Below are 14,908 nucleotides of genomic sequence, written 5' to 3' on the forward strand. Positions count from 1 at the left end.
TATTATTATTATTATTATTATTAAGTCAGGTCTCCTTTGGCCATGCACAAGATGTTACAGTTTATTGCTGCCATGCTTTTGTAGGGGAGAGAAGCGTTGTTGGCTAAGAGCCATAGTTCAGCTGGGAAAATTTGATCAGCCAACCTCAGACAGCATAGTGTCGTAGCCAATGAAAGTGTCACATCAATGTTCGCATACCATGCTGTAACCTTTAATTCAAAATGCCTTTTACCATGATGCATGCCTTTTCTTAATTAATAATATTGCTCTCACAGTCAATCTGAAAATGTCTGAGGAAACGATTTTGTTGATGTCTGAATATGTGCAAGGTTTGAAGCAGTGTACAAATGACAGTATACCAAGTCATTTAGGGTTATACCCTCTTTTTGCAATCATTAGTGACTCAGTACTAGGGATCAGCCCAAATGAATTATAATATGAATTCGGTAAAGCATGGATAATGAGATGGACAAAGATAATGTTTATACTCTTTATTATCTGAAAGAAAAAGAAAAAGATCATGCATGCCATTGACTATAGGGGTGTAACGGTACACAAAAACCACGGTTCGGTACGTACCTCGGTTTTGAAGTCACGGTTCGGTACGGGTTTTCGGTACAGTGGGGGAAAGTTTTGTTTTCTATGTTCCACTCACGGGCGATGTAGTGTGCAGTAACTAATTGTACTTGTAGGGCTGTCAACGAATATTCTATATTGAAATGAATAATCGACTTGTGAAAAACTAAATATATAATAATAATTATATTAGATTATGAAAAAAACAGCCCCCGGTGGGCGGTCGTTAGTGGTTAGCGTACCGTTGTATTCGTTCGGTACACTATACACAGCCGTTCGGTACGGTACGGTACACACTGAAACGGTTCGGTTCGGTACGGATACGTGTACCTTTACACCCCTACCATTGACGCAACAATGTCTCCGCCTCCCGTCCCTCCACTGAGAGTACGCCTTTACTGATGTGCCAATTCCAGGAATGTGATTTATAGATATAATTATGTTCAAAAGTTGCCACGAGTTGCCATGATGAATACAAACGCGGTTACTGAAAACTCGCAGCCATTGCAGAGATATTGAGGACAACTGCAAATCCTATGGCTTTTTCTCTCTCACTTTTTCCCCAGACACACACTGTTCCAAAAATTATTACAAATATTTCCACTCCTTCAAATCAAGAAAATATTCATGACTATAGGTATCTTTTGATCGCAGACGTGATGGTAATATCAGTTTAACGACCAGACACGGGGAAACTGCTCAATGGATGAACGGGAGGTAGTGCTCATCATTCGTCATTCATGCAAAATAGTCCACCCATTTCATATTTAGGCTATTTATCATTATGTATGAAGATTTCGTTAGATAATGGACTTACTAAATATTGAACATGGGCCAATTTTAATTTGTAGGAGAGACATGAGTATTTTTTTAAGATTTGTTTTGGATGTGCATACAGTATATTGTAAGCATCATGCTTAGACTTTGTTTGCTCTATAACGTTGAGAACATCATACAAGGATTAGATTAGATTCAACTTTATTGTCATAAAACAACTAAATGTTATGTGCAGCCTACATTTTACTTTACAGGCTGTGTAAAAAGAACATACACCACTGGTTTAGAAGAGGGGGGAAGGTGGGGTGTGCACAAGGCCCACTGTTCTAGTGTTAAAGGAGCATTTATTTAGATGTATTTATATATTTTATAAATATACCTATATATATATAAATATTGAGATTATTTTTGCACATAATCTCACAGACATTCAAAAACAGTTTTGCACACATTCATTTCGTTTGACACATTCAGTTAGTGAGAGTAAATACATTCAGGGACATTGGATCCTTGTGTTAATTACAGCACCATGAAATAATGTAGATGAAAGAATATCAATACTTTGTCTTACAGGAACCGCTACTTTATCATTTCATTGAGCTGTAATTAACACAATACGACCCATCACTGGTGGCCATATTCAAACTAATTTACTACCAATAACTCTCAAACTAAATGAACATGTGAACAGAACAGTTGGTTGAACAGATACAGATACAGATAATGACATCTCTGCACACCCTTACTCAGTACTATAGACTGTGGTTTGAAGGGTAGCTATTTGGAATTCAAACTCTCCCCAAATGCAGCAAGGCTAGCATGAATGATTCCCACACACAGATATATTTATAGCACATAATTTCCTCAAAAGGCAGTCAGGTGCACTTGGTGTCTGGCCACTCAGGATGTGCTTTGGCTGGAAGATCAGAGTTTTGACTGCTCAACATTACCACACACATTACACACAGTTATGTCACTACATCACAAGGAAAATGCCAATAATTTCTTTCTTTCTTTCTTTCTTTCTTTCTTTCTTTCTTTCTTTCTTTCTTTCTTTCTTTCTTTCTTTCTTTCTTTCTTTCTTTCTTTCTTTCTTTCTTTCTTTCTTTCTCTGCCATGTGTTTTATTTCTCCGTCTGTCTTTGTCAGCCTTTGGACTTTGAGACAAAGAACAGCTTTTCACTGAGAGTCGAGGCCACAAATCGCAATATTGACTCCAACTTTTTGAGCGCGGGGCCGTTTAGTGACACGACGTCGGTCAAAGTGACAGTGGAGGACATGAACGAGCCGCCCGTCTTCGCCACTCCGCTCAGCAAGATGGTGGTCTCAGAGGACGCCAGGGTGGGCACCTCCATCGGGCGTGTGTCTGCTCACGATCCCGATACCTCCAACAGTGCCATCAGGTAGAGCTGCTCGATTTATTGTTATTGTTATTACCTGCCATTACCATTAACCCTTTCACTGCTGCACTACCAAAACAGTTAACCCTTTCACCGGCGACCGTCGGTTGTGTGATAGTAAAGGGTTAACCTTCTGTTGTGTGGCAGTGAAAGGGTTAACACTTTCTCACACTTATACTCCCTTTCGCTCACATTTCATTTCCATGTGGCACATCTTGCCTAAGTGGCTAAATTAAATGTATGGTATTGTTCGCGCGCGCGCGTGTGTGTGTGTGTGTGTGTGTGTGTGTGTGTGTGTGTGTGTGTGTGTGTTCAAATGTAAAATTCTTACAAAGATCAAAAGGCTTTGAACACGCTACGAGAGCCATTTCATGAATGCACGAGGAAGGACAATAATGATGATCTAGCATTGATTTCAGGAAGATTCGATAATCAGCCGAATAATTACAACGTGTTTTGTGTATTCCACTAAAGGGCTATTATCGCGTCTTTCTCTGGAATTACTAGAAACCACCAAAACCATACTCCTATTCAAAACGGTATCAAACGGAAATGTACAGATGAAAAAACAATCCGTTTTGTACATGTTGACTGCAAGCAACTCACTGATAATCGACAAGTGTATTAGACCCATAGCCATAATTTAAGATATATATTTTTAAGCACTCGCAAATCTCCCAGTCCTCTCATTGATTAAAGCGATGGGCCGGTCGCCTGAATACTTTCGACAACAAATGTTTGTTTCCGCGTCTCTGATTGACCACACGCGTTTCTGGTCATGTGACATGTGCGCCAATCGTGGGACTGCAAGTTTCTACACTGGTTAAGCTTAGGCGCTCTTTCGAAGTTGGTTAAGGTTAGAGTTTGTCTTAGAGCATGGCGATAGAACGCCAGGTAGTTTGCAGGCTGTTAGACCCGGAAATAGGCGCAGAACTTGCTGTCCCACGATTGGCGCACATGTCACATGACCTGGCCAATCAGAGCGCAAAACTCGAACGCGGAAACAAACATTTGTTGTCGAAAGTATTCACGCGGGCCGGTCAGCCATCAGGCTCTACAACAAAGTTGTATTTGTATTTATATTTTATTTTATATTGTATCTATAGCGTATATAGATACAGGGCTGTATAGACTGTGAAGCTCTGTATCCCCCACCTTGTACCCCCCCCCCCCCCATGCTGCTTTGACACCCGAATTTCCCCAAGGGGATTAATAAAGGATCATCTTATACTCTTATCTTTTTCATGAGGGCGTCATGTCCTCACGTCTAAATCATCCGGTTTCCAATGCAATGCGCATTTCTTTTTTTAGCTAATTAACACTTAAAATCATTGCTAAACAAACATAGTTCTGAACATATACAATTTGACTGCTGTTTTGATAGGGTTAGGGTCTTTTACTCTTGGCTATATTTGAAAAAGAAACACAACATTACTCAATACGGACTGTATTGATCTATTTGTGACGTGAATCTCGTACCAGTACCGGGCCGATCAGGCTTAAGGGGTTAAATTAGCATTTATTTAGCACTATTAGCATTATTATTTAGCACTTTTCTCCTAAACGCTTTTGCAACTTATGCCTCACATTCACTAATTCACTCACACACCAACAGTGGAGGCAACCAAGTTGGTTATACAAAGTGCCAACCAGCTCATAAGGAGCAGTTTATGTCCCTGCTCAAGGACACTGTTGGTAGGAACGACAATCAAACCAGGAACCATCTGATTACCAGACGACTGCTCTACCTCCTGAGCCACTATCGCTAACTATAACTCTGTTGGCTTTAAACATTTGAAATAGCATTACATTTGTAAATAACTCATTTATTTTTAGTTTAGGACTCAAATCCCAACCTTTCAGACTTGTGACTTATAGACTTACTTGGGACTTGCAAAACAATGTCTTAGTTTCACATTTGTCTACAACCACTCAGAACCTACACTTAACCACTACAACCACGCATAACCTACACTTAACCACTACAACCACTCAGAACCTACACTACTACACCACTGCAACCACTCAGAACCTACACTACTACACAACTACAACCAACCACTCAGAACATACACTAGAACCAACCACTCAGAACCTACACTACTACACCACTACAACCACTCAGAACCTACACTACTACACCACTACAACAACCACTCAGAACATATACTACACCACTACAACCACTCAGAACCTACACTACTACACCACTACAACAACCACTCAGAACCTACACTACTACACCACTACAACAACCACTCAGAACCTACACTACTACACCACTACAACCACTCAGAACCTACACTACTACACCACTACAACAACCACTCAGAGCCTATACTACTACACCACTACAACCACTCAGAACCTACACTACTATACCACTACAACAACCACTCAGAACCTACACTACTACACCACAAAAACAACAACCATTGAGAACCTACCCTACTACACCACTAGGGCGGGCCATATTTTCTTTTTTTGGAAAATCAATCGAGTGGGGTGTCTAAAATACGTGTTTTTTGTGGGGAATTCAAATGTGGGATTATTTTTCTAATCGGATAACTCCTACCTACATTGTTTTGGATTTCAAAATGGCCGATTTGACAATTTTTCACCCCTTGGCCATACATGGATGCCAACATGAATCTGAAGGAAATCCTAACATGCAAGGTGTCTAAATGATGTGTTTCTTAATGGGGAATTCAAATATGAGTTCATTTTTGGGATAGGATAACTCTAACCTACATCATTTTGGATTTCAAAATGGCCGATTTTACCATTGTTCACCCCTTGGCCATACATGGATGATAACATGAATCTGAAGGAATTCCTAACATGCAATATGTCTAAATGATGTGTTTCTTAATGGGGAATTCAAATATGAGGTCATTTTTGGGATAGGATAAATATAACCTGCATAATCTTGGATTTCAAAATGGCTGATTTTACCATTTGAACCCATTGTATTGTATTACAAAATTGCAAAGATAAAAAATATATGGGAAATCATTTATAATGACAAAGCCATCAAATTTATTAACAAGTGAACTGTATATAACTGGATACAACTCCAAAGATCAATAATAATAATAATACTAACAATAATAAATTGTATTTGTAATGCACACAAACACCTAAGTGCTAAATCTCGATTTCCTGACTTCTTGAACTTTGCCAGGTTCCAATATCTTGATTGGACTCATTCTTGGATGGCAAGATCTCCTACTGTACTGCTTTAGCCACCAACCTACAAACACAAACTTAAAGTCAACGTCAGCCATAAATAGGTGAGCTCTTTCCAGAACTACTCAGCAGAAACCTCTGTAACCATTTTAACAAACGTCTCAATGTAGCCTATTGAGAAAATCCATGGGGCTCCATCAATCATCTATCTTCTTAAATTTGATCAGGTTGCACAAGTCCTGCTTGGATTCATTCTTGGACATCAGCCTCCTGCTGGTCTCCTGAGCCCTGATCCCTCCATCCCTTTTTTCTTGTGAAAAGTACTTAGCAGAGGCCTCAGTCACCATTTTAACAACCCTCTCGATGCTTTGTGTGTGGCAAGGCCAGTCGAGAACCTCCATGGGGGTGTTGATGAAGTTCTTCACCTCGGAGGTGCTTAGGGAGCAGGTGAGAGGTGGCTCTGACACATCTTCTGACCAGCTGATTAAGCCACCAATGCTGGAAGCGTCACTATTGATGTGAGGTGTTCTTCTGATCCTGACACAGGAGTCTCCCAGCTGAGTGTCTGGATCCCCCTCTCCCCTGATGGCCAGGATTCTCTCCACCCCCTCAATTCTCTCTTTTTGATCCTCAGAGCACAGCAGTGTTTGGAGGATGGCTTCACTGTGGGCATACCAAGCAGATCTTCTCACAGTTGGCATCACAACATCCAGCACCTCCTTCCTCTGAGACTTGAGGCAGTCCAGCTGAAACAGGATGTGCCTAGGCCCTTCGATCCAGGAGTGCTTGACTTTCATGTTGAACCAACATGGATAATACACTCCAATGATGAATTCCACAATGCATTGTAGATTATTCAGGTTCTTTCTTTTAAGTTGATGCTTTGACACCCAGAGCCTGAGGGGTCTGTTTGCTGTGGTGAGCCAGCGGCTGTGGTTTACCGGTCCAATCTCCAGCAGAGCCAGCCTTGCAGAAAGCACTCCATCCCTGATTGCACAGACCAGCTTATAGCCATAGTGTTGATCAGTTGAGAGATCTTGAATGATCTTCTCAGGCAGCTTGATCAGCGGAGGGCCAAGAAAGATCTTGGTGAAGTTAGGATTGATCTCCAAGTCTGTAACAGAATCAAGGAGCTGTCCTATTGGCCCAGACAATTTGTTGTCTGACAGAGTAGCCCCATCAACTTCAACAATGAGACGGCGCAGTGGAAGTTCACCAGTGTGCAGGTTGCACACCAACCAGACCAGCTTTCTCCCCAGGTGCAGCTCCAGCTTCCGCATTACACCTGCCTTCACTCCAGTGTTGACATTGGTCGAGTCTCCTCCAATGGCCCACAAGGTCTTATCAGAACCTCTCTCTTTCAGCCAGGCAAACAGGACCTTAGCAATCTTCTCTGCATGGGACTCCTCTTTAGTTGCTTTCTCTGGTGTAAAGTGGAACAGATAGTTGCTGCCAGGCTCACTAGCAACACTATAGTGTTCTTCCTTGATCTTTGCAGGAAAAGATTGGTCACTGCCCTCAGCTTCCATCATCACATTGGTCATGTCAATCCGCCCATCAAAGAGGATACAGGAGATCCCCCCCTCCTCCCTGCACTTCTCCTCAAACTCTTCCCCCAGCTCTTGCATCAACTTTTCTTGTGCTCTCTTAACCTTGTTCTTATCAATCACTTTACTTCTGTCATCTTCTAAGATGAGTCCTGCATCAATCAGAGCTGCAGTTGCTATAGCTGCAGTTGGCCTTAGACCTATGCCATACCTTACACTAGCAAGGGCGATGTTTGGAATCTCATCATAATTTTTCCGTAGCTTTGCTGAAGCTGCAGGGTCAGTTTCAGGAATGAGCTCAACTTCAGGGACTGTAAGGAAGCTCTCAACATCCTTCCTGGCAACCTTGTCTGCTGCTGCAAAGCTTTCTTCTTTGCCCCTTCTCCTTTTCTCTGCCTTCTTTTCCATCCCCTCCCTTTCCAATGTTTTCACATGTCTCTTGTGCTCAGGCAGATCAGCTCCAGCCATTTGGTGTGGTCCTTTACTTACAACCTTTTCCCTCTGTCCCTTGATGTAGGCAATATCTTTCACAGGAATCTTTTTGTCTTTGCTGCAGCAACAGTTAATGCAGGCTTGCATCACACAACCCTCACAACCTGCCTCCTCACAACTAGTAATCTGGCACTTGCAAGTTAAAATATCAAATAACTTGTCCAACTTGACAATTAAACTCTCAAGTTTGCTTCTCCCAAGATAAAAGCTCACTGCCTGGTTCCACATCTCCTTGAGCTTGGTCATGATGGTCACCTTTTTATTGACAACAGGTGACTTGAAAAGAGCATTAGCTTTCTTCCACTGACAAATCAGACCGGAGTAGATGTCACTCATTAGCTGGTCCATTCTCCACTTGCACAAATTGAAAGTAGGCACTTCCGGCTGACTTCCGGTTGCCAATAGTACTTCCTGTCCCATCCAAATACATTGGTTTTAGCTACTTTTCTCCCCTTATTTAAACAACTTTGTCGGCACAGAGAGGCAATGAAACGTTTGTATTATTATAGTATAGAATGTATTTAATAAGCAAACGTTTGTCAGCAGGGTTTTTGGGCTGTATTTCATGTAAAAACGTTTACTGTTAGTTTCCTTGCTCAGCCAGCATTAGCCTTCATTAGCTAACAGAAGCTAGTGGTTAAACAGGCCGGATTAGCTTTGAGCTAACTATCTTTCCCGACCCATGTATTCATTCCATTCTAAACATAACGTTAGTTTACAAAACATGACCTGTCTATATAACGTTGAGGAACAAATTATAAGTGTGTGTGGGTGTGTGTTTTGGTGAACATTGGACTGCAAACAGAAAATGCATCACAGTTAGACAGTAGCTACTGTTAGCTGCCCTCCGGATTAGCTTTGAGCTAACTATCTTTCCCGACCCATGTATTCATTCCATTCTAAACATAACGTTAGTTTACAAAACATGACCTGTCTATATAACGTTGAGGAACAAATTATAAGTGTGTGGGTGTGTGTTTTGGTGAACATTGGACTGCAAACAGAAAATGCATCACAGTTAGACAGTAGCTACTGTTAGCTGCCCTCCGGATTAGCTTTGAGCTAACTATCTTTCCCGACCCATGTATTCATTCCATTCTAAACATAACGTCAGTTTACAAAACATGACCTGTCTATATAACGTTGAGGAACGTTATCTCCCGGGACGAGTAGCCACGTTAGTTAGCCAACAACCAGCCAGGCAGCGCCGTTATCTCCCGGGACGAGTAGCCACGTTAGTTAGCCAGCAACCAGTCAACCTAACGTTAGCTGGCTCCAGCAGATCGACAAGCTGCTGGAGCCAATCTAACATTAGCTGGCTCCAGCAGATCGACAAGCTGCTGGAGCCAGCTAACGTTAGCTTGCTGAGGCTATTAGCACATCGACAAGCTGCTGGAGCTCCCGATGCTGGTTGAAGTGGAGCTAGGTAGCCAGCAGGCTAAATGCTCCCGACGACATCGACAAGCTGCTGGAGCCAGCTAACGTTAGGTTGACTGGTTGCTGGCTAACTAACGTGGCTACTCGTCCCGGGAGATAACGGCGCTGCCTGGCTGGTTGTTGGCTAACTAACGTGGCTACTCGTCCCGGGAGATAACGTTCCTCAACGTTATATAGACAGGTCATGTTTTGTAAACTGACGTTATGTTTAGAATGGAATGAATACATGGGTCGGGAAAGATAGTTAGCTCAAAGCTAATCCGGAGGGCAGCTAACAGTAGCTACTGTCTAACTGTGATGCATTTTCTGTTTGCAGTCCAATGTTCACCAAAACACACACCCACACACTTATAATTTGTTCCTCAACGTTATATAGACAGGTCATGTTTTGTAAACTGACGTTATGTTTAGAATGGAATGAATACATGGGTCGGGAAAGATAGTTAGCTCAAAGCTAATCCGGAGGGCAGCTAACAGTAGCTACTGTCTAACTGTGATGCATTTTCTGTTTGCAGTCCAATGTTCACCAAAACACACACCCACACACTTATAATTTGTTCCTCAACGTTATATAGACAGGTCATGTTTTGTAAACTGACGTTATGTTTAGAATGGAATGAATACATGGGTCGGGAAAGATAGTTAGCTCAAAGCTAATCCGGCCTGTTTAACCACTAGCTTCTGTTAGCTAATGAAGGCTAATGCTGGCTGAGCAAGGAAACTAACAGTAAACGTTTTTACATGAAATACAGCCCAAAAACCCTGCTGACAAACGTTTGCTTATTAAATACATTCTATACTATAATAATACAAACGTTTCATTGCCTCTCTGTGCCAACAAAGTTGTTTAAATAAGGGGAGAAAAGTAGCTAAAACCAATGTATTTGGATGGGACAGGAAGTACTATTGGCAACCGGAAGTCAGCCGGAAGTGCCTACTTTCAATTTGTGCAAGTGGAGAATTGGATAGTTCCTCCTGTCATCTTCACTTTGCTCCCTCAAGTAGATGCCATACCTCAGGATATCCCTCACAGTTGGCAGGTCAGACACCAACAGCTCTCGCCCAGTGCCAACAAGATTATTTAAATGAGAAAAGGATTGTGTCCTTGTTCTGACGTGAGACATTTTCAACCTAAAATAAAAAAAGAAGATATATTATATTCTCTTCACAAGTCCTTATTTTCCTTCACATGTAGCTCCTAGCTAGCTAGCTAGTTCTAGCTAGCTAGCTAGTTCAAGCTAGCGATGCACCACATAAATTATTCTAACACAAATAATATACAACAAGGTAATTTACATCTATGGGCCTACACATAGCAACATTTACGACCCCAAACGTACCTTATTGGCTGCATGCAATATGAGAGGAAATTATGGACTGTAGCAGATTCTTCCTCTTCTTCTACTTCTTCTTATTTGAATTTCCGGCAGTGTAGACGCATCGAGGCGTATTACTGCCCTCCACAATTCTTGCTTCGCCCACAATTGAGAAAGTTTACACTCTTCTTCTTCTTCTTCTTCTCATCTTCAAAACACATTTCTATCGTCTCTGTCTCCTTCTTCTCTGCTCCTCTTGTCATACAATCACAATACAAACATCTTCTTCTTCCACTTATATAGGGACGTGAGCGGTTCTAGAATGTTCAGCTATGACATCATCACGAACGTTTCAGAATGTTGTGGCAGAGCTAATGTTCTAGCCTGTTCTAGCCGGTTCTATTATGACATCACTTAAATGGTAAAATCAGCCATTTTGAAATCCAAAATTATGCAGGTTAGAGTTATCCTATCCCAAAAATGAAATCATATTTGAATTCCCCATTAAGAAACACATCATTTAGACACCTTGCATGTTAGGATTTCCTTCAGCTTCATGTTGGCATCCATGTATGGCCAAGGGGTGAAAAATGGTAAAATCGGCCATTTTGAAATCCAAAATTATGCAGGTTAGAGTTATCCTATCCCAAAAATGACCTCATATTTGAATTCCCCATTAAGAAACACATCATTTAGACACCTTGCATGTTAGGATTTCCTTCAGATTCATGTTGGCATCCATGTATGGCCAAGGGGTGAAAAATGGTAAAATCTGCCATTTTGAAATCCAAAATTATGTAGGTTAGAGTTATCCTATCCCAAAAATGAACTCATATTTGAATTCCCCATTAAGAAACACATCATTTAGACACCTTGCATGTTATGATTTCCTTCAGATTCATGTTGGCATCCATGTATGGCCAAGGGGTGAAAAATGGTCAAATCTGCCATTTTGAAATCCAAAACAATGTAGGTAGGAGTTATCCGATTAGAAAAATAATCCCATATTTGAATTCCCCACAAAAAAACACGTATTTTAGACACCCCACTCGATTGATTTTCCAAAAAAAAAAAGTATGGCCCGCCCTACCACTACAACAACCACTCAGAACCTACACTACTACACCACTACAACCACTCAGAACCTACACTACTACACCACTACAACAACCATTGAGAATTTACACTACTACACTCCTACAACCATTGAGAACCTACACTACTACACAAATACAACCACTCAGAACCTACACTTACCCAGTACAACCACTCAGAACCTACACTTACACAGTACAACCACTTGAGCTGTCCAGTCCCTCGGTGGCGGTGACCCAGACATAATGCCAGATGGTGGGGTGTGTGTGTGTGTGTGTGTGTGTGTGTGTGTGTGTGTGTGTGTGTGTGTGTGTGTGTGTGTGTGTGTGTGCGTGCGTGCGTGCGTGCGTGCGTGCGTGTGTGTGTGCGTGTGTGCGTGCGTGTGTGTGTGTGTGTGTGTGTGTGTGTGTGTGTGTGTGTGTGTGTGTGTGTGTGTGTGTGTGTGTGCGTGGTTGCGTGTGCGTGTGTGTGTGTGTGGGAGGGGGGTATTAAAGAGTGCCACATTTGCAAAAAGCGAAATGCCATCTTGAACATAAGAAAGGCCGGCATTCCCATGGGAGGGTCAAGGCTCAATGCTAGTGCCCTGGCATTTATGACACAAAACAAACACTCAGAAAGCCAATCTGTGTGGTGTCACTCCTGAGATCCACACCACATTACACATTAATTGAATGAATATTCCATGGTATTCATGACTCCTCTGTTAGAATTGTTAGTAATCTTAATCATAAAATCTAATTACTTCACCATTGTGGTTGTAAATTGCCTTCTTTCCGCGCCTGTGTCCGTTATAAGCTGTTGAAATGGAAATTATTGTGGAACCAATGCAACCACAGGAGTCAGATTTCATTGAATAATACCCATTGGTTTAGACTAATTGAAGCTGTCGTTTCTGTCTCCAGAAATATGAGTTGCCGTGTATGGATTGAAAGGATTTAATGAGTGAATGCTTGTGATACAAAAATAAACTATATCACAGCTTGATGTGGAGCCGCACTCACCAGACTACAGACGTTAATGACTCTTAACTGTACAATAATGATCATGATAGCATCGTGGCGAAGGCTTTCAGATATGTTTGAGTACTTTTATAATACTGTACTGGATAATGGTTTAAGACTGCAGGTGACCACACACATTACAAACAGTGAAGAACATCTCGCCGGATGGCTGTAATAAAACCCTGTAGGAAGAACAGTTGTGATGTTCTAAGGGTAGAATGCCACTGGTCCTTACTTATTTCAGAGGTGCTGGATAAAATGTTGTAAAGGACCATACCAGTCTAAATATGTCTTATCGCCATTAACAGAGATTGTCCCTGGCTTTAATGTTCATAGGTGTATAAAATGTGTGTTTAGCTAGATCTCAGCCTACGATTCAGGCTTGAGAAGGATTGAAAATATGCTTGAAATTCCCTAGGCATAGGTAATTTACCCTTGATGAAAATCACTGTCGTTTATGTTCGCTAATGTTACTCTACTGCAAGCTATTCAAGTTAATAACAAGCGCACCGACTGAATGTGGAAATTTGCTGATATCAGCTAAAACACACTGTATACACCTACGAACACACAATGGGTCTCATTCACCAACGGACTTAAGACAAAAGTTAGGATAAAATGTCATCATAGCTTAACACTTTGAGTGCCAACAACGCTATATGTCGTTAGTTCATGCCGACCGTTGAATGCCAGCAACGACATATAGCGTTTGTTTGTCTTTTTTTTTTATTAGCGATTTGAATTCATATTTCATCAATCTAGTCTCACGTTAGTGGAGCAACCTCTCTCTGCGATCCATTGGGAAAATACCACCCCCTATCGTCTCTCCCTGTGTAACTGCACCCCATTGGATTAGACTGATGGGGGGGGGGGGAAATCCAGTTTCCAATTTTTTTTTGTTATTTTTTTTGTTTGTTTCTGATTTCTCTGATTTACCTGCCGTCGTCAGGGGCGCCTGCTCTGTCGAAGCTTTTAAATCCCTGCTTAAGACCCATCTTTTCTCTCTCTCCTTCAACCTACCCTGATCTCACCTGGTCGGGGCCTGACCCTTAGATTAATCTGTCTAGTTTAGTTAGGATGTCTATTTGCTCCCTTGTCTGCTTTTCTGCAGACATAGGAGAACCTTTTAACCTCTGTCTTCACAATTTTCTTATATACTATGATTCTGTCACCATGTATGCATATGCTCACTACTTGTATTTATTGCTCCATTTCTGCCCACTACAAACATGGGAACTCTCTATACCCCTCCTATTGCTAGGTATTAGTGAGTTTTTCCTTACCTTCGTGTGGGGTATGTCTGGGAGTGTTGCATTTATAAATTTTTTTGCATTTATTTAATATTTTTTGGACCTTATGGTGTTCTTGTTTTGTTCTTGACTTATTGTGATGTTTCTTCTTGACTTGTTTAAAGAAGAAGTGTACGGCCCATGGGGACATTAACGTGTGTTGTCGGGCCTTACAAATAAATTTGATTTGATTTATCAGCGTGTGCCATATGTGTGTGTGTGTGTGTGTGTGTGTGTGTGTGTGTGCGCGCTGATCAGGAAATGAGAGAATAGATTTTCCAGCTCGCTTCTCTAGCGTACATAAGCGACCTTGGGTTCTATGAAAGGCGCTATATAAATTTGATCTATTATTATTATTATTACACATATACTATCGATAATCTAGCGTTTATTTGAAAACGATTCATAAATAGGCAGGAAAATTACAACGTTTTTTGTGTATTCCAGAATATTCCAGTAAAGGCTGTTTATCACAGAATCTTTATATTTTCCTGAAACTTTCAAGAAAACGAGGGTTTTTCAAAATGGTATAAAACGGAAATGAACTGATTAAAAAACAATCCGTTTCGACAATGTTGACTGCAAACAAGTCATTGATAAGCGACGGCCATATTATACACATAGCCATACTTTAAGATATAGTATATGCGTTCACAACGCTATCATTGAAGTGGGTGGTGGCATTCAATGGGGGTAAGGCGCACCGCATTGCTGGTAATCAAAGTGTTAAGACCTTTTCGGGCCGATTTTGGCATTCATGAACGGTTCCTTCTCAGGGATTTGCTCGTAG

The 14,908-nt window shown here is 41.4% G+C and overlaps 1 protein-coding gene across 1 annotated transcript in view; it reads left to right on the forward strand.

Annotated features, from left to right (window-relative positions):
* Positions 1–14,908, forward strand: part of LOC311238303 (cadherin-7-like) — a gene marked incomplete at both ends in the record, with an annotated part of 370,362 nt that overhangs the window by 258,788 nt on the left and 96,666 nt on the right. The window contains one exon of the mRNA XM_084326328.1: positions 2,502–2,755. Coding sequence (XP_084182454.1) covers positions 2,502–2,755 — 254 coding nt within the window. The remainder of the gene's footprint in view (positions 1–2,501; positions 2,756–14,908) is intronic.

The sequence above is a fragment of the Notolepis coatsorum genome (assembly GCF_963971535.1).
Source record: "Notolepis coatsorum genome assembly, chromosome: 12".
Taxonomy (NCBI): Eukaryota; Metazoa; Chordata; class Actinopteri; order Aulopiformes; family Paralepididae; genus Notolepis; species Notolepis coatsorum.